The 21,159-nt window shown below is 44.5% G+C and overlaps 1 protein-coding gene across 13 annotated transcripts in view; it reads left to right on the top strand.

Annotated features, from left to right (window-relative positions):
- Positions 1-21,159, top strand: part of Shaker (potassium voltage-gated channel protein Shaker) — a 267,533-nt gene that overhangs the window by 237,291 nt on the left and 9,083 nt on the right. For 8 of the 13 annotated variants that reach the window (XM_076793390.1, XM_076793385.1, XM_076793395.1 and 5 more), the window contains 4 exons: positions 2,602-2,725; positions 7,329-7,594; positions 11,716-12,359; positions 17,062-17,191. In XM_076793390.1, coding sequence (XP_076649505.1) covers positions 2,602-2,725; positions 7,329-7,594; positions 11,716-12,359; positions 17,062-17,191 — 1,164 coding nt within the window. Of the gene's footprint in view, positions 1-2,601; positions 2,726-7,328; positions 7,595-11,715; positions 12,360-16,871; positions 17,002-17,061; positions 17,199-21,159 lie in introns of all 13 variants that reach the window. The other 5 variants (XM_076793388.1, XM_076793387.1, XR_013082774.1 and 2 more) reach the window with 5 other exon arrangements.

Raw genomic sequence — 21,159 nt, forward strand, 5'->3', positions numbered from 1 at the left:
GTACAGGTGCAAGCGTCGTGCAATAATTTGGCTGTCATTCTCTACTTGGGAAATATGCATACAAACTTGTGAGTCACAATGTTGTAATAAAGTAGACTCGAAGAAAGTGACGGAGCAAGCGCGTTGAAGATTAAATTTGATTTACGACTGCTCGCTCTCCTGCAATTTAAATGCAATTATGGGAGCGCTGCGCTCACAATAAAAATGTACGATATATTTCTGCTAGAAAATGTCCACTTTGACGCTTCAGGTTGAGCTACACCTGCGTAATTGCAACAGCGTTGCACCAGATTCCGTCGACCTATTAAAAGACCGATGCTGCAATAACGATGCAACATCGTGGTCTGCCACGTTCGCTCATAAATATTGTAGAAGTTGCATCTTTCAAATATCCGTGGCGTGTCCCACCGAATTGCACCGCCTTTAGTCGTACGCTACAGCTTGTACAATTGACCAAGCATTTCGACATATTCCCCGAAGGCTCGTACAACAAACGAAGAACGGAATTGCAGCGTATCGATCCCGATACTTCCGAATGTTTTCCCCGAGCATCATCGGAGTTTGACCAACTTCCGCGTTTTCGACGACGTCGCGACGTCCCGAATACCGCACTTTAAGACGCTATTCACCCCAGCGCGCTGCAGCGGCGTCGGGGAATACATTTTTGGCGTGGAACCGCGGGTGAAATAGCGAGAGCAACGCCGAGAATCGACCCGGACAGCCTCCTCTCTTCTGCTCCGCAAAGTGGAGCGTGGAGATGCTCTTTGGCGGCACGTCTCCCTTCCACTTTTCATTTTCTTTCTCCTTTTTCTTTCTCGCGCGTCTTGCTGCCTCGCCTTCTGGAACACCTCCGTCGACCAAATTCATAGCACCGTTATTTATACCCTATTCAGTCCGCCCCCGAGAACTTTTAGTTGTTGTTCCTCGAGCATTTTACATTATTTAACCCCAGCGTGCTCCTCGGACATAGTTGCACAGACCAGCCGGGGATTATATTTCTCCCATTTTGACTCTACATTTTATTTTACTTTATACCGTTTCTTATTTCGCACAGATCGATCTTACAATTTTTAATTTTTAGCAGGGTATATTAACGTGCAAGCGATTGCAGCTAATATAAGATAAGAATCTATTCTATAGAATGTAATGTTTCAAGCCGGCTCAAAATAATAAAAATCGACTTCATCCCTTGGTAAATGACCCAGCCAACTTTTCTATAAACGCACAAAAATCCGCAAACTACTAATTGCTGAGGAAATTTATTCTAAATGCGTGATACGAACATCGGTCAAGTACATTGACAATAAAATGTAAGAAAATGCAAAAGGTGATCGATCGATTCAGCCCACGATCAGCTCAAACATCGTATGTCACATTTATTCGTCGTTCGATCAAATCGACCAACAAATAAATTCACATTGAAATAACAGCGACTAACGAACACCTCGTCAAATAAAACGGCCATTCATCATTCGCAAACAATCCTGGGACTTTAATTCCCGGAGATAAAGTTCACCCAATTCGAAATAAAACTCTTCCAATTCTATCGGAGATCTTTCCTCGCTCCTAAGGGAGGTTGCTCACCCCCGAAAATTGCCGTAGAGTCGAGAGGATCTTCGATCGAGGATCCATCGACTTCGCGGAGTTCGTTGTCGGGAAAGTTTCGCCGAGGGTCTCGGCATTGTCCGAGGATTAAGCCTCGATCGAACGACACCTAGAAGCTGGAAAGGCGATCGAGAATAGCCTCCGCGGGTGGCGAAACTATCGACGTATCTATCGATCTATCGAGGCGAGAGAGCTCCCGGCTCTCTGCAACTGTGCGATAAAATGAAAGACAGAGGCGGAGTGTTGGCGATGAGCCTGCGGCGTTGCCTTTACACCGACTTCACTGCCTTAGTCCCCCGACGACTGTCGATCGACGATCGTGTTTTCGGTTGGCAGCCTGCCTGCCGATCCACAACCGGCGATTTTCTCCAACTGGCTTTTTAATTGAATATCAGAAAGTTGTACACTCTTCTAGAGGCACACAATTTCTTCCGGAAAAATGACAATTCTGAAACAATTTCGTGCATCTTCTTCCGGACGGATAGCACAATATTTTATATCTCGCGAACCTCCTTCCAGATCCCGCCACCATTAATTTCGGAGAAATCGAAATTCGCTAGCGATTTCCCGGACCAGTAGCCTGTTAATTATTAACGCGTTCCAGTAGGAAGGAAAGCTAGTGGGCTTTCTGTGTCGATCAGATTCCAGCGATCTATCCGGAGGCAAGATCCTCGGGATCGATCGGTCCTCCGCTAGCTTGATCCATCGAGCTAGGCTCTGTCAGGCCGTTGACCTTAGCGGCTTACCTGTCTAGTAGCTCATTAAGAGAACAGCTTGGTACAGGGGCCTGTTAATACCGAAGCTAGCGCAACCCAGTTTCTCGTTTCTACCCCTTTTACGTGTACGATGTACAATTGTTATTGGTCTTGTTGTTTTTGTTGTTGATGTTGTCGTTGTTGTTGTTGTTATTGTTGTTTATTGTTGGTTGTTGCGGTATAGCGTAGGTGATGCGGGAGGGATCGCGACAATCATCATTGAATCGTGTTTGTTTTGCAGATCGCTGCCGAAACTCAGCAGCCAGGACGAGGATGGGCCAAACCCCCACACCCAATACACAGGCGTCACGCACTTCCAGCCCATACCGCACGATCATGAGTTTTGCGAGAGGATCGTCATCAACGTGAGTGACGTTCGTTGATTCTTTCATTTCTTTCTCTTTGATTTTTTTTCGGCCGTTTTAACCCTGCTTCATTGGGACACCGTTTTAGAGATTTTTAGTCAGATGTCGTTAACACCGAACCTACCGCAGCTTAGGTCGAATCAGCTGTTTCAGATTTTTTATTTTCCAAATATTAATGTTGCGAAGATGCCTTCTTTATACATTATAATTTAGAATACCCAATAATTTTCCGCGAAAGCGACTTTACAGAACGACAATATTTTCGCCTATTTTGCCATGTAGCTATTCCACGTGTATCTCAGCACGTTTGATGCTCAATAAAACCGGTTTATCGACTTAGCCGGGTGTTATAGTGTAACGGTATGAAAGCGTGGCTCGATTTTCAAACACAATTACCGATCGCCGCGCCGCGCCGACAGATCTTATTTACCAGGACTCGTAAAATCCGTACGTAACGTTAGCAAATGTCTGCCTAAGAAAACAAGCCTGCGAGAGGATCAACAATAGTCTGTTTCGACTCTTCTATCGCGCGTTCGATTTCCTTTCCGACTAAATAATAGCTCGTTTCGTGGAGGTTATTGTATTTATGACAGCTCCGTCGAGAGGGGAATGTTTACGATGATAATACCGTCCGAGGATCGTCACGTTGGTCTGGAGCCACTGATCGATATGAATTTCCAAATTATCCAGAAGTCTTTCAAAATAAGAAATTTGAAAGAACTGTTTTCACGAAAAACATGGAATCGATATACAATTTTTAACTCCGTAATATTCTAGCCGCATCGTAACTGTAAACCTTGAAGTAAAGCTGAAATAATTTCAGCCACAAAAAATCGGGGTTTTGAGGCCGTTGTGCGCTCCGGGGAACGATTTGCGAGGCTTAATGGCCGGGACTGATCGAATTAATCGAAATTTCAGCGGCGCGCTTTTCCGCACGATCGTGTTTGAAAGGGTTCCGGGACGTTTCATATCTACCGGCGAGATAATTGGAGTCGAAATTCAGCTGGTCGTGTCGGAGCCCGTCGAAGAAAATGAACGAGAGGGGGGAAAAAACGGATCCGCCGACCCGTATTTGATATCAATTGTCCGGAATAACGAAGCGTACTTGTCGCCCGTCCCGACACGCCCGAAGAAAAAGAGTAAAAGGCGTAGACAGCGAGAGATATGGGCGAACGTGTGCGCGCAGAATTCAGGGTGTGGGTGTGCGAATTGTCCGGGCGATCTCCAACGTGTGCTGATACGCGTCCCTAAACCCGAGGACGCGGTTATACCGATTTTCGGTCGTTCGCGACGCGTACAAATCGTCCTAATCGTTTCCGTCCGATTTTTATGGGTCCGAACTACTCGAGCGGATTTTATCCATTCGCTGCGAAAACGAGTACGACAAGTATAAACCTTTGAAGGCATTAGGAGAATTCAACGATACTTTTACGTTTGGCTTATTAAAACGACTAAAAGAGAAGATAAATTTTCATTTCAGTTCTGTTTCTTACAATTGACTTGGACAGAAATTTCTATAAGTAGAACGGTTTTAAATTCATCATAAGCAGACTGCAGGTTTTACGTAAGTACTTACGTACTTATTAAAAGAAGAGAAACGTCGGACGAGTTCAATATTACCGATAGGTACATCACTTGCAACCTAGGAAAATGATTAAGACGAGAAATCAATTTTTATGAAACTTCCTTTTCGTCTACTTAATTTTATTCTAAATGTGTTGGAACCTAGGAGATTTGTACGCGCGGAATAAAATCGAAAATTGCATCCGGTGTGATCGCACCCTAACGATCCGCATTCGGATACCCGCTGTCCATCCGTTCGTATTTCTTTCTTTTCGTCGGAACAAGACTATCTCAAGACACGAAGTGACCTACAGACCGTATTTTGGCAGCCGGCCAAGTTCGTCTTGGAATCAGGGGCGATATAGTACCAAGGTCGTATTGTGTGAACGGAATTATCTGTCCTCGTGGATGACACGACCGCATTGCGCCAATTACACCCGACAGCGTTCGATCCTTACCCGCGGATTTTTCACGGATAGATCCCTCGTTCGATTCGCTTCTGTTTGGCACCTGTCTTGCCACGTTTCGTCGCGTTCTACAGGATTCCAGGAAATTTGGAGTTATTTTGTTCAGGTTTTGACCATGTCCAGGAATTTTTTCAACATTTGTAGTTGTGCTAGTTAATAGTTCGAGACAACAAATTTGATGTCGAGATAAAGAGAAGCATCTTACAAAGTTGTTTGTATATTTTTAATTAATGCTTCTTCCAAGCGAACGGAGAATAATCTATCTTTCATTGCTAACATCAACTACTAACTCGTTTAAAATATCTAACTATCGATACAGCAGAAATTGAATAACAGCAAAACCTAGAAGCTCCAGGAAGTTACTAGATTACCTCGTTACGAGGAGTTGTCAATTTTGCAAACCTGCGTAATCGAGTACAGAATCGGTCACGTGTCTCTGAAGGAGCTTAACAGGAATTGGCAGGTTAGTCGCGATTCTTTATGCAAATACCAGCGTGTCGGGTGGCCGATCGAAAAGCGATTTCCGCAACAAGTCTTGCGCGGTCGCGTACATCGTTCGATGTAACCAGACTAAATATCGATCCTACGAGTCAAGTTACGCTCGCGTTTGTCCGCTCCGCTCCGCTCCGCGCCGTTGCAAGTGCAATCCAATTTCTGTTCTGGACGGACGTCGGTCCCCGCGACGACGCTTTGCGAATCGGCGTCACGACGCCGTTGCGCTGCCCTGTTCCTGAAACCTTAACTACCCGGCTTGCGACCCGCAGGAAATGGAATTGTATATTTCATCCGCGACAGCGATTAGAGTCATACTCGGGGAACAATAACCGGCAACTCTTTCCCTCTTTGCACGATTGCCCCGTCGGAAAAGAACGCTCGATGAACTCGTTGCAGACCCTTCCAGCGCGTTAAATGCATTCTCCAATTCGGAAAAATTCCTGCACAAATTTATCGATGCTGTATGCAAATTACCGTACGAACTTCGCTAGCGTTTGTCGAGCATCGAGCTCCTGGTGCAGCCACGAATTTTTTCCCAGTGAAGGTGCTTTTATAGGAAACGATCGAGTACCGTGGATTTAACATCGATTTAACGTTTTGAATCGAAACGAGCCACGTGTCTGCAACGTCGAACGAGGGACGCGTGCCGTCGGAATCTCGACCGGTCGAATCGATTCCCGGATCGAATCTCGCTCGTTTATTAAATGTCAGCCGAGCTGCGGGCTCGTGTCCCCAGCGCCTCGAGCATGGTCGTAGAGCCCAGCTTGATTCTTTAATTCCTCGAGTAACGCAATATCAGAATTGAGGAAGCGACGGCGGTGGACGCGTTGTCGATAAACCCGTGCCTGCTGCCCATCCCCCGCGACAGTTCTAACCGATGCGACGCTTCTTCTTTTTCTTCTTAATCGTCCTAATGGCCGGCCGCAATTACCCCAGTTTCGTTTATCAGTTTTCCCGCGGCATGGAAAAGAGAGACAGCATCGACGGCGACGTCCCGTTCGGGCCAAAACAAATCAGGTTTCCATGCCGGTTTATTTAGGATTATTCGCGACCACCCCGGCGAACCGACGACCAACACAATTTTTCGCGGTGCAATGGTTGTTCGAAGCGACGGATCAAACGGTACACAAGGCATTCGATTTTGTTGTGATCTTCAAACAGTTTCGTCCGCCGTTCACATCTTTTCCTTATATAATTATTCGACTAGATTTGAACAACTGCTGCAATAATAAACGGCCGAACAGCGGCGAACTTGCGGGATGTTCTAATCGAGTCACGATTATCGCCGGTCATCAAACGGAGCTCGTTTCGGGCGACGAAAAGACGACGCAGCATAAAATTCCTCTCGCTCGAACGAACGTACGCCATTTTATAACCTATCCGGCTCGAGAGAGGCGAGAGCAGGTGCAATAGGATCCTCTCTAGGATGCTCTCCGTCTCGAGATGATCAGATTACGTATAGAGCACTCGACTGTAAGCACTATTTTCTGCGGTTTGCAAATGGCGCGCAATCTTGTTTCAGCGAGAAGTCGATTTTCTTTGAAAATCTTTCAAAATCCTATAAGAAATATTATTGGGAAACTGAAAACACATTTTTGGTTCAAAATGTTACAAACCGAAACGTCCGTCAACGCGTCGAAAAATTTTTCTCGCGACCGAAACCACCGTAGATTCGAAGATTGAAGCTCTTCTCCTTTACAACGAATGCTTTAAAACTTGATCTGCGATTTTTTCTAGCCGATTGATCGAACTTTTAACGAAACCTGCGCATCGATCAACGTGCTAAACGAGCACAAAAAGAAACCACATCAGGATAAAATCAAATAGTGAACCAAATTCTATAATAAGAAGCCACCGATTCACTGGTGTCGAGTGTCGAAAAGAAAAGGTGTAGTCGAATTAGCCAGAGTTTGCAGGGGAATTAATCCGGTGTCCCAATTAGCAGGGTATCCTCTGGCCAGGATGAAAGGGGATTTGGTGTAAGGGCGGGTCTTGGCGTATGCGTGGGTGCGTGCGTGTGTGTGCGCGGTGTACGGTGTTCTCTCGCATAATCGATTATCGGTTTGGATCCTGGACAGGTGAGCGGTTTACGGTTTGAGACGCAGCTGCGTACGCTGAACCAATTTCCGGACACGCTCCTTGGCGATCCGTCACGGCGGATCCGATACTTCGATCCGCTTCGCAACGAATACTTCTTCGACCGGAACCGGCCCTCCTTCGACGCGATACTTTACTACTACCAGAGCGGCGGCAGGCTGCGTCGTCCGGTCAACGTTCCTCTCGATGTCTTCTCCGAGGAGATCAAGTTCTACGAGCTGGGCGAGCTGGCCACCAACAAGTTCAGGTACGCGTTCCAACAACTTCACCTTCTTCGATCCTCCTCGAGGCACAGTCCTTGGGACGAACGATCAGTCGCGAACAGACCGACCACGTTTTTACCGCTGATTCATTTGTTCAGAGATCGACGAGTTACCCCTGGGAAAGACGTACAGGAAGAAAGGGAAATATTAGACTGGTGCACGCGGAGAATTTTCCGTTCGAGTCTCTTAACGACGCGTCGATACGTTGATGTGATAATTTAGCACTCGAAGCTGTTTTAACGTACAAACCAACAGATTTCTTCATATTTTATGAAATTTTACAAGGATCTCGTCACCGTACCCTTATCTATCCGCTTTTGTTTAGTATCTGATTTATCTTGTTTCAATCCTCGAAAGATGTCTTGCGATGTCCAGATTTGCAACTTTTCGCATTTCACGTGCACCAACCTGATACGTTCGTTTCTTTATTGAGAAAGTATGAACATTTTTTTTTTTACGAATCTTTACGAGATAGACTTTGTTGTTGTTGTTGTGGAGTGTTCGATGTATTGTTTAATATTTTGTTCGGACGTCGGATAAATGTTCATTGCACAGACGTAGCACACGTTGTATTCCTAACAGTGTTCCATACTTTGTCACTTGATAATCCTTCAGAATCTTCACACACCACGAATAGTGTATTAGTTTGTATTCGGTTAGACGAACATGAACGTTTGTTTAATATTTTCTTTCAATACCGTTAGCTCTATTATTGTGTTATTGTAATAATCGAGTACTCTCTGCCAGGGGTAGTAGATCAAATGGCGAAACAAACGATCAATCCATCGATCGATGCAATTTGTGTAGTAGAATAGAGCTCCTAATGAAGGCTATACAGGGTGAGTCACTCGACTCTGCTGCCCTAAATTGTTCGGAGACCATCGGTTGTATGAAAAAGTGCTTCGAACAAGACTTTGAGACTTTGCAATGTATATACAGGGTGTCCAAAAATGTGCACAATTCAAAGCATGTATACACCTGTCACGAATACAAAAGTTTGCTGTTAGCAAAATGCAATAGCATTTTTACGATTGCATTTATTTGCATTTGCGTCAAAAGTATGCATCTTTCTGGCGGTGGAATATTTTTGGGACGCCCTGTACATCGTCTAAAAGACGTGAAAAAAGCAGTTTTGACCGCGGTCTGTTCGCGACAAGAGGACAAATAACAGCTAGCTATTATTAGGTACACGAGTGCCCCACAATCTTTTCGATACTAAATAAAAATCACTGCTTTCGATAGATTCGAGACACCCTCCCGTCTGAGAAAATCTGACGGGGGCTGTTGGAAAACGCAACTAAACGTTACTATCGCCGCGTAGGGTACGGGATCACTGACCGAAAAGAATCCAAACACCTCGCAAAAGACATAGAAAAATAGATAGAATTACCTGGCAAAGAAATCGAAAAAAAAAAAATAGAATTACCTCGCAGAGAAATCGAAAGATAAATAGAAGTACCTCGCAAAGATAGAAATAACTTTCTAGATAGAGGCCGCGGGCGGTCGAATCGCGATCGGTGTTTGCCGAGGACCGGCAGCGAGCGGCTAATTAGAATGTTTTTGTCGCGGTCAAGATTAGTTCGGGAACATAGTTAAACAGGAGGAAGGGAGGAAGGTTGGAGACCCCTGGAAAATCGAGGCCTCGAGCCGAACTCCGACGGGGGCTCATTGTTCAGGGATGTTCAATCCTCTAGCTCCTGGGGGCGGATCGGGGATCCCGTTTCGTGACTTTCGTTACCGCAGAACGAAACTCTCCACCCCCCGCAACCCCCTGTGTCCGTCATTTCGCGTTCCAACCGAGGAATTCGCGCCCGGTGACAGGAGCACCGGCTATCAAACTTTGCCCGACCATTATACAACGTTCCCCGCAACGATGACGAAAACTTCCCTATGAAAATCCAAACATTCTTCGTCGGAACCGAGATCTTCCTGGGGCAATCGAGCACCGGACGAATTAGGGAAAACTTTTTAATCGGCTCCGTTTGAAACGCGGACCGTGAAACGACTTTTAAAAAATTGTTCTTCAGCTTTGAGTTCGGATAAAGAAGTTCTTGGAAGGAGTAGTTTCTTGTTTGAATGGAGACCTAATAAAATTTAATTTGTTAACACTTGTCTATTATAGACGTTCTATCGTAGAAAATACTGAAGCTTGCTCAATGGGTAGTACAACGTCGGTGTTAAATGATTTTTATGATTAAATTTATATCGTTAGCGACAGCTGAAATTAGAGAATTGAAATTTGACTGTTTTGGGGAAAAGTATAGTGCAAAGTTTGATCGCCTAAATCCCAGTCACCCAGCGCACCGTGTAGCAAGAAGGAAACGCCAGTTTCCAGACCGAGGAATCAACATTCCCGGTGAAATAGTTGGTCGTTTTGTTTGTCGGCCGGACTCGATGGTTGCTTCTACTACTGCAGCCAGTGGAAGTAACCGTTTCGGTCAGACGACGGACGGAATTACGGTCGAAATGGTTCTCGAGGTTACACGAAAAGAAAGAAAGAGAAAAAGAAAAAGAAAAAAAGAACAAAACAAAAACGATCTCGTTGTTTAGAGTTTCTCTTTTTTTGGAGTAAAAGCATTAAGAAGAGGCTGAAGGTAAAAACATTTACCTCCATTATTTCTTTGTAACGTTAGCTTGACCCTAGAACTCTTCAGATTCCGTTTCGTCGAACCCGCAGGTCGGAAAAGTGGTAATGGACGCGGAAGGCTGCTTATCTTGTACCAGAAATTGTCGACAAAAGCAGCCGATATTCCAACTTGCGATTTCGACGAACACGCACAACACACACGTCCCCTTTCTTTCAGTAGTTGCAGCTAATTTAGTTGACCGACCAGCTTCATGCATCTTATGGTACACGAGAATTTTGAGAAATTTTCACAACACCGGCCGAGGCTGTTTTTACAGTGATTTTTCTGATTTTTTCTGATTTCGTTTTTTGTTTTTGTATTTATGGAACAAATTGAATTTGTCGTCTGACCGGTTACGTCTAGAAAACTAATCGTTACGCTTCGGTAATTAAAGTTGTGCAACCGATTTCATTGTGAGCGAGGAAATGTGTTGAAACAATGAACAAAGCGAAAAAGGTATTCAAAAATTACGATATTGATTTTGAATATTCTTTACGCATTAGCAATTGTTCAGGCGCATTCGGATGTTCGTAATACCCTATTGAATCATACTGTGTTATTCAGAAGAGACTATACCGTTGTACCAGTGAAAAAGCAACGGCATAATTATGAGCATCGAATTATAAATATTAATTGAAGAGGAGCTGTCAAAGCACAGGATGCAAAGAAATTATATCACGGCTTTGAATGAGCATACGAGTCACAAAAATCATTCACAAAATTGACTTTCATACAGAAATTCAAGGTGAAATTTTGTTTAGATAAGGAAAGAGGTGCACGAAGCTACTCGGTCTGATCACTAGTGGTAGAGAAACCGAAAAACTCTCTCGGGCGATTCTCTGTGGGCTATTTGAATCCCAAACACGGTAAAAAATATTTCCTGACTGAAATTTTCATCAAAATTTCCATTTCAAACGAACAGTGTGTCCATGGAACAATTGTCCCAAAGTTTCGCAGGTATTGCAGGTGGGTTCGTCATGTGGTTGAAAACACGCTGATAATGGTGTGTGCCTTGTGGCGTTCAACTAATATACTGGTCATGTTCCAAGGACATTTTCAATCGGTCAGTTGAACAATGCGGAACTCTGGTATATTAGAGCAACAAGGCACAGAAAACCAGTAGCAGTATGTCTTCGATCCCATGGAGCTAGCAACAATGCTGAAACGTTGAAAGCCCCGACTAAAACTAGTGGACCGACTTAATATTACTCGTAAATTTTCAAAGGGATGTAGCCGCGTTAAGAACGAACGGAAATATAAATCGTGGTAGATCGTGTCCCTGATGTTGATGGCGCAATTAGAGGAACAGGTCGACGACAGAGAATGTTTTTGCCGGTTTTTTGGGAGTGAAATGGCCCCAGAGATTATGAGTTGGGCGCGAGGTTGTTGGGAGGGGCTAGGCGAGAGATCTCGGTGGTGTCTCTGGCGTAGTATGAGAAATGTGTGGCGCATTTGAGAATGGTGAATTGTTGCCGCAGGGAGGACGAAGGGTTCATCAAGGAGGAGGAGAAGCCGCTGCCGACGCACGAGCTGCAGAGGAAGGTCTGGCTGTTGTTCGAGTACCCGGAGAGCTCGCAGGGCGCCCGGGTCGTCGCCATAATATCCGTGTTCGTGATCCTCCTGTCGATCGTGATATTCTGCCTGGAGACCCTGCCGGAGTTCAAGCACTACAAGGTGTTCAACACGACGACGAACGGCACGAAGATTGAGGAGGACGAAGTGCCGGACATCACGGACCCGTTCTTCCTAATAGAGACTATTTGTATCATCTGGTTCACGTTCGAGTTATCGGTGCGCTTCCTCGCCTGTCCAAACAAACTGAACTTCTTCCGTGACGTAATGAACTTCATCGACATCATCGCGATCATTCCTTACTTCATTACACTCGGCACCGTGATGGCCGAGGATGAGGAAATGATCGATCTGCCGAAGGCGCCGGTAAGCCCGCAGGACAAGAGCACGAACCAGGCCATGTCCCTGGCGATACTCAGGGTCATCAGGCTTGTCAGGGTGTTCCGGATATTCAAGCTGTCCAGGCACAGTAAAGGCCTTCAGATCCTCGGCCGTACGCTCAAGGCCTCCATGAGGGAGCTCGGCTTGCTCATCTTTTTCCTCTTCATCGGTGAGTCTCCCGTTCACACTGCGTCATCTTCTTCTTTGCCTATACGATCTAAATATATTTTCTTCACTCTGTTTTACTTACTCTGTCTGTCTCTTCTTTGCAAAGATATAAAGAAAAACGAAAGAAAACGACAAACAAAGAAACAAACAAAAAGAGAAACCGCGTTTGTATACGCGCGCGCGTGTACCTTTTGTTTACTGGTCAAGACAAACACGAAACGAGTATTTTTACTCTTTCGTACCTTTTTTCTTCCTTTTTTTTTTTTTATCGGAACGTTTCGTCGACCAGACACACACACGCGCACACGCACACACACACACACACACACGTACATACGCAGACACACCAGCATATCTTCTCCCAGACGCTTTTCTTTTAGAACGACCGACAACACTCTTGTGTTCTCGTCCGTCGGTGTCGTCTCTCACCTTCTCACCTGCCTCGCGAGAGACAGGCACTACACCACCGCCAGTGTTTCTCTTATGTGTATGTATCGTCGGGAGAGAGAGAGAGAGAGAGAGAGTGCCTCCGAGACGATATCACGACGATAGAGAAGCCGAGAGATACCTACTTCATCATTAGGGCTAGTCTTCGATAATCGAGAACCTTGCCGAACGAGGATATATCACGGTAGCTCGTCTAGAGAAATTAGAAGCAGTCCGCTCCTCGGGACGAGCACGCCTGTTCACGGGACGTTTACTTAAAACCTCTGCTCGACGACCGCCACACGTCTAACATACCTGTATCTATACACGCGTGTCCGTGTGTATATGCGTACAGAGACACTGTATCTTCCTGTACCGTCCCTGGAGATTAATGTATATTGTTCTCCGAACACAGATCGGAGTTTGTTTTCTTTGTTCTTCTTCTTCTTTTTTTTTTTTTTTGTTTCTTTTTAGTATGCCCGGCTTCGAAAATCGAAACCAAAAATCGATCGGTAACCAATCAGCCAGCGAATGACCGATCTCACCACTCTTTGTGTCTTTTCATCCCGACGGACTTGAATCGAAATCTCACACTAAATCGTTTTTCTTCGGATCTCGTTCGCTTCGGTTTCGAATCGTTCTTCCCAGAAGAGTTTCGCGAACTCTCTCTCCTTAGAGTCTCCCGCGATTTGCACGCGAATAGAGGCACGCACACAGCCGCACAGTGCGTTGAAAAGTTGTTTTCTGGACAAAATACCGTTACTGGAAAATTCCAGCTGATACGAACAAATGCTTCAGACGAAAGTCGTAGGGTATAGAAGAGGATACACGACGATTGTATTTGTTTCGCATTGCAGTGACCTTCGGAGGCTCTGCGGATATTTCAATTAGAATTTTGAGGGAACACCTATATTTTTTATAGCAGGTTCTTGAAGGTGACACAGAGACGTTTTCAAAACACTAGAATAGCTTTAATTTTAATTTCGTCAAAATAGTTTAATTGGGTTTCACACGGCACTGTTTTCTTCTGTGGCTTGTACGATTCTTCTGAAACATTTTTTTCAAAAGCTAAAAAGTTCGCTGACATAAAAAATCAAACATCAACGAGCAGGTAAATCTTGCATAATTTTTGCAGCATATATCCACGCGTATTTCCGTCAAAAATCACAAAGGAGTTTCGAGGAGTGTTTTTTCAAACCTCGATTAAAATCACGGGTAGCGTGTAAATTCACATTGTTAAGTTCGATCTCGAGAAAATCGGAAAAACAAACTAACATCGAAATAACAAGTACATACCTCCAGAAACACACTCTACGCGGAGTTTTCACTTTTATGAAACAAACACAGTAGCACAATTGGTGAATGAATTTTAATAGAATCTTTTCGCTTGCAGGTGAAGTATCCAGGCACAGTTAATACTTGTTTGTTGGTTTGAGTATCGTTACTTGCCTTTGTAATAGATAGACTGCGGATTTTCATGCAAAATGGAACATCTCTGCACCAATTGCAAGACACAGTCGTCTGTTTCTTTAATAATCTTCAATTAGGTGAAGATATTTATTAATTTCTCATAAATGCATAAAATCCGCAGTCTGGTGATAGATGTCTAGGAACACTTTTACGAAGGTTTGAAATATCAAACGTGAAAGTTAATTCTTTGAATTTTTGTCCACTGTCAACGCACTGTGAGCCGGTGAGAATCTCGCGGTTCCCATTATACTTGCTCGTTTCGCGATAGCAAAGAGGAGGGCGAGAGATCGTTTCGGAGATCGCGGATGAATCATTGGCTCTCTCGCATTGTTTCCCCCGTTGATAATGGCGCGCCTCCCATTCTGCAAAACAGGTCTCGAACAGTCTCGCCGACAGATTTACAACCCCCCGTTCGTTCCTCTATCGATTCTTAATTCAGGTCCCGGAGGAAGTTTCCGGTGATGTCCTTGCCCCTCCCCCCAGGAATCGTACCTTCCGTGGAAGGGCAGGATCCCTTTTTCGATAAGTTTCGTTAACTTTGCTCCGCCGGTTACGCGGTGGCTACTATGTCTGGCCAGGACAGGACACGCAGGTTCCATCGCTTCGTTCTTTCTTACTCTGTCTTTTTTTTTTCTATTTTACATGTCTCTTGACGACCCTCTTCTTCTTCCGTGCAAGGTAATCGGTTCGCGAGTTCTTATGCGTTTGTTAGAAAAATTAATAGGTCGATTGAAAGAGAAAATACCCTGCGGGGGTGGTTGTTTAATATTATAAATATATGACATAGTGCCTCGTTCTTTTTATATTTGGACATTCCGGCTAGAGGGTGTCCGATTTTTGTGAACCAAACGTGCAAACGTCATGTGACTATGGAATCGTTAGAGTTACTGTTAAGTAAAAACTGAATTGAACTTATCGCTCTCTGCCCATTTTTTATTTCTCTTTAAAAAATTGACCATCCCATAAGCATCCAGAATTGGTTTGTTAAAATTGCACAGAAGAAACAACGATATTTTTTCTGAAGAACAAATATGAGAGACTGTCATTTTTATGAAATAATATAGAGTAGCAAGGACAGAAAATAAACGAGAAATATATTTTTATATTGTAGCGGAACGAGAGAAGGCCTAACCTCCCAAAATATTTGTACAATGTTGAGAAAAAGACTTTCGAAATATTTTTATACGCGTTGAGAATTCATAGACTGTTCTAGTAAAGTACAATCGTTCAATTATATTTTTCTGTTACAAAACCGAATTGTACTTTCTTCCTAAAATTGTTTCTTCCAAAAAAGAAAACAACCTCCGCAGAGTTTGGATTAGTATCCAAAATCTTAAATCTCGATAAGTGTCACCAGAGACCCATCCACGTATCTATAACACCTCGATCGCTGTTGTTTCATTTTCTCTTCGGATCAGAGCCAAGAGGATCGTGCTAAAATTCTCAGGAATTCGAAAGATTCCCTTCGAACTCGATTCTCGAAGAGATCAATTTTGTTACGGGCATTCCGATGCGTGGAATGATAAAATCGCGTTACCTTGCACGGGTCTTAGACCAACAAGCCCGCTTTACACTCCGTTCCCCGCCAAAGGGACGAAAAATCGGATAGCGACAAAGTCCCCCTCTTTCATGCCCCCCCCCCCCCTTACCCCTATCGAACTTTTCTCTCGACCACTCTTTCCTGTCAAGTCAAACCGAGTATCTTTTACCAGCGTATTGATTATCATGTCACCGGTGATCAGATGACGCGATAGTCAACGCACCGAAAAGAAACGGCAAGCACATCGTTGGTTAAATAAGAAGAAAGTATAACGAAAAAAAAAAAATCTCTGTATGTCCATATAATATATACGTGCATACAAAAAAAATATATATATATGTAAAGTAACATGAGAATGCAAATGAAACTAGACAAAAAAAAAGTACACTAATAACAATAACGATAAAAATAATAGTGATAATAATAATAATAATAATAATAATAAGGGTATCGCCGACAAAGAGAGAGAGAGCAGGAGAATCCTGATGGAGGTTCTCAGCCGAGAGAGATCTAGGTAACCGAAACCGACGTACGGCCAGAGGATGGTCGATGGCCGTTTTCCTGGGGAATTGGTCCGGGTCCAATCATCCTGATGGAACGGACCCCATAAGAACCGTCGATATTTCGCTCGATCGACGAAGGTTGCCGGGCAGAAGAGACACTGTGGGATATCCAACGTCGAGAAGACCGAGACCGAAAAAGAGAGAGGGATATATATATAGAGAGAGAGAGAGAGAAAAGAAACAAGTATCGCGCGGAAGAACGATCTCCATCGATCGAGGAACAAAATCGACGAATTCGCGATTGATCGCAAGATGCATCAAGAAACCAAAGATACAGAAAACTAGAGAGAAAGAGAGAGGGAACTCGAGAGCGCGCGAGAGATGAAAAACTAACAAAAAGAAAGAAAGAAAGAAAGAAAGAAAATGGGAAAGAGAGAGAGAGAGAGAGAGAGAGAAAGGGAGAGAGATTGAGGGAGCGAGCGAGCGAGCGAGAGAGAGAGCGAGAGAGAGAGCTAGGGCTCGCTAGAGAAAATAGCGTGTCTTGAAGCGTGTGTTCCTCTTGTGTGCGTTCCAGGTGTGGTGCTGTTCTCGTCGGCGGTATACTTCGCGGAGGCGGGCACGCAGGACAGCTTCTTCAAATCGATACCGGACGCGTTCTGGTGGGCGGTGGTCACGATGACGACCGTGGGCTACGGGGACATGAGGTACAGAGCCACCGGGGGCGTTAAACCCACTGAACCGGTGTTTTCTTCCTTGCATTGCAGGTGTGGTGCTATTCTCATCGGCAGTATACTTCGCGGAGGCCGGTTCCGAGAATTCGTTCTTCAAGTCCATTCCGGACGCGTTCTGGTGGGCCGTTGTCACGATGACGACCGTGGGCTATGGTGACATGACGTATGATGTACTCACTTTCACTTAAGACTCTAGTTAATGCCCGCCAAACAAACGAACACACACTCTTTATATAAACTTAACTATTTTATCTATTAACTATTTTCTCTTAACTTGTCTTAACATGTCTTATCTTATATCTTAACTTGTCTTAACTTATCTTATAACTTATCTTAAATTACTTGCTTACTTACTTACCTACTTCGATTACTTCGATTACTCTATTACTTACTTCGAATCTTCAATTATACTTACTTTTTCTACTCTGTCTCTCTGATCCCGATTTGTTCTACTTTGCCCAACTACTGTCCGTCGGATCTACTACCGTCACTTTCGATCTACCCAATCCGATACACCCTATTTTGTACTTTCTCTCTGTTGGTCCACCGGAAGCATTATTCTATCTATATACTTGCAAGAGATGCACTCTGACTGTACAATTTTGATTTCGACACTTTGCACTCGAACGGTCACTTCGGAGCTGCGCGCACGCTGCAGTGGCATCTAGCTACTTTTTGTCGCCTTCTTCTTCTCGTAGCGAATCAAAGGGGCGGCTAAAAGTTGCTCGATGGTCCTACGGTGTGGACACAGCTCTAGACAATTTTTCCTATGTTCGTTTCTGTTGAATACCTAAATGTTTAAGCGTAATACGAGTAGATGTGCTCGATTTCGTACATACGAAATGAAGAAAAGGTATATGTAGTTTGGAAATATTCTTAATCAACCAGGTAACTTCGAGCGCAAAGAGTCGACGAGCTTTTGTACAGTGATCGACCGTGGTCTTTATAAGAAAATATACATTTTCTAAATTTCTTCGAAACAAGAAAACTCTTGATAAGACAAAATTTTCTCATTAAATTTCAACGATTGTAATAGATTCGAGAGAATGTAACGATACTCTTGAATTCCTCCTTTGGTTACTTTGACGCGTGACCTAGTCGTTTCTATCATAAATGCACAAAATCCGCAGTCTAATGGTAGCATGCAAGCCTATAAAGACCATAACGACGAGTGCCAAGTAAAGTGCTGCGAGCTGTTTTCTTAGAATATAATGAAGACATCGACTTTTTGCTTCATACCGACCGATTAATCCCTTTACACCATTCGATTAATAAAAAGTTGAATCAAAATTGATTTCTTCGTCGTTTTCTATGAAAACAGCCCCCTTCGAAAGACGTCGAGCAACTACGGCTAACATTTTATACAAATTATTATGAACTTATTCGTATATGGTACACACTGTACGAACCATGCGTCACTGTGCAGAACTAGTTCAAAATCGAAGTTGGAAGTGTCTTCTCTTTTCAGCCCCGTCCTTAAATTCCCCAACTCCTCCATCCTAGATTCTCAGAAATAATCGATCACTCGGATCTCGATCACTCGTTTCGATCAGCTTTTCAGTTTCGTTTATTTGGTGACTTGGTGATTAGTGCTTGATAGAGTTGAGCACGCTACTTTTTTCGATCTTCTCCCGTATATTATTATATACTCTTCGCAGTCTCTTGGAATGTTTCGTTTTCGGTTGTTTCTGTTTTCTTTTTCATTTCTTCTCCACCATTTCTCCCCTCCCCTCCACTGGTTCTGCCACCCTCCAGAAGAGACGCGCGCTCACAAGAATACACACATGTACACACGCGAAACCTGCTCCCTCCACCCCACCCTGCCTCCCTCTCCGATCCCATCTCCGTTCTTCGCGCACATTTTTCTGTATTGCATCTTTAGAGAGCTGCTCGCAATCCTACCATTCTCCCGACACGCTTCGGTCCCATCGATCGGAAACATCGACGCCTCGTTACTTTATTTCTGTGTAATCGTCCGGGAACGAGTCCCATCCCCCTCTCCGAGATACATACAGTCGGTGTCAAATCGGAAGAATTTTTTTTTATCAGTGGACCAAACCAACTTCAGTTTTTCTGCCAAGCTAGACGGATCAGTTTACTCGGTGCTTTGTAATGAAAATTTTTCAGAAGTTGCGTTCGGTCTGATAATTTGTTCCGTAATTCGGACGCAGTTTTCGAAAATGTTCTGGACATCCAGTAAAACTGATCCATCCAGCTCGGCAGAAAAACTGGATCTGTTCGATCGATTTGTAGAAAAGTTATTCCGACTTGTGTGTCCGACTGTACGTGTCGTTTGGAGAAAGAATATTTCGATGCACGGTTCGAACGAGTTAGTGTTGCGCATCGAATTTGATTTCAATCGACTGCATTCGCGGAAACAAATCGTTTCAGCTTAAACGGAGATACCGGTCTAGAAAATTGTTATTTTTAACAGTTTCTCTTGGAACTGGATGAACAAGCTATCTGCGGTATTCTACGCTCGACAATGTATTCTTTCAACGTGTAAAAATCGTGCGACATTCATCTATATCGAAATAATATGAATTTCAATATTCACGTTTCCTCGTATGTCAGAAATTCCCAGATGCCATAAGCGCATAAAGCTGCACAGTCTACTTGTGCGGAAAATTTGATCGGTTAAGGGTCTAATCTAAATACCATAGCCTAACTCTCAAAGGCTTGTTACTTGTAACTTATCCAATAATCCTCAAAGGTTTAATTGTCGTGTCAGCCATAAAAGCGGATGATTTCTGTAAACTTGCAAGAAGGTTGAAGGATTAATCACAGTCGCGCATCTCAGCGTTCCAACTCCAGTTTCATTAGTTTTATAGGGTTTTCGAGGTAGCTGGGTCGCCAGTCAAAGAGTGTTAAGGGTCGAACGATATCGAAAGGTATTCGATCGCGGGAACGGGGATGCGTGGCAGGAAATAAGGTCGCGAATCACCGGTTTTCCCTCCCCTGCATCCCCGTTCCCGACGAGGTGCTAAGAAAAACAATAATTACGAGTCGGGTCACGACGCAAGGGGATGGACGGCTCTCGGATTAAGTCCGATTTCAGGCGACGTTCGCTCTGGGTCGCGGGAGACACGTGACACAAAGAGAGTTCTCTCTCTCTCTCTCTCTCTCTCTCTCGCTCTCTTTCTCTGACTGGCACACCGTGCACGTTTCTAGGCGCGAGGCGACACGGGAACATTGTAATATCGACGAGGGTAGTTTCGTGGTTCGCGGTAAGCCCTCGAGATTCGAGAGCGTCCGTCGAGAGAGGCTCGAGATCTCGCTGTTACGGCCGAGGGGGCTTCTTGAGCAATTGCCTCCCGTAAATCAATAAGTGTTCTCGGGTTCGTGGGTCGTGGATCGTTTCTTGGAAACGCCCCGTGTCGAAAGGGACACCGATTCGCGCGAATCGTCACGATTCCAATGACCAGGCTCCGTGCAATTATAAAAATGGCTAGCTGTGGTGTTAGGCAGTAAAAGCATTCAAAGAGCCGAAGGGTACCGACACCTTACTTTCGTCCTGCCAACAGAAATAGTCTGTCCGTGTTTCTTCCATCTTATAATTCGCTTTTCTGTGAACTCTGGATTTTCGAGAGGCTCCTCGATTAAATTGGATTTTGATCCCGTGGAAATGTTTAGAACGGTAGTGAGCGTATTGTCTCGGCGCTGTCGCGCTGTCTAATAATACATATCTAATTAATTCTGTTCGAAATCTTCGTCAAAGCTGAATCCTATAAGCCGAGGGGTTAAGGAAACTCGAGACAAGCATAACCGACTCCGCTACCGAGCAAATTAGGTTGTCAGAGTGCAGATGAACTGTATCTGGCAGAGCGTGTCCCGATCGAGGAAGCCACGCGCATATATCGAGCCGGCAAAAATTCCGTTGACGTTGTCCGTTCGTCGTCGCACCGAATAAAGGACAAGAAAGCTATCGAGGGCGTGAAAGTTGAGCGTGTACATACCTACGCGCACACAGGCGCGCGCGACAGAGAGTTCGTTTCTCTCTAGAAACGGCGGTGTCTAGCGGCGAGAGGGCCGCTCCAGTTTCCCATTACGATGCACGATGCACGATGCACGATGCACGATGCGCGGCGTGTCTGCAACACGCATATGCATCCAGCCCGGTCCCGGGCGCCT

The sequence above is a fragment of the Halictus rubicundus genome, chromosome 9 (assembly GCF_050948215.1).
Source record: "Halictus rubicundus isolate RS-2024b chromosome 9, iyHalRubi1_principal, whole genome shotgun sequence".
Lineage (NCBI taxonomy): Eukaryota > Metazoa > Arthropoda > Insecta > Hymenoptera > Halictidae > Halictus > Halictus rubicundus.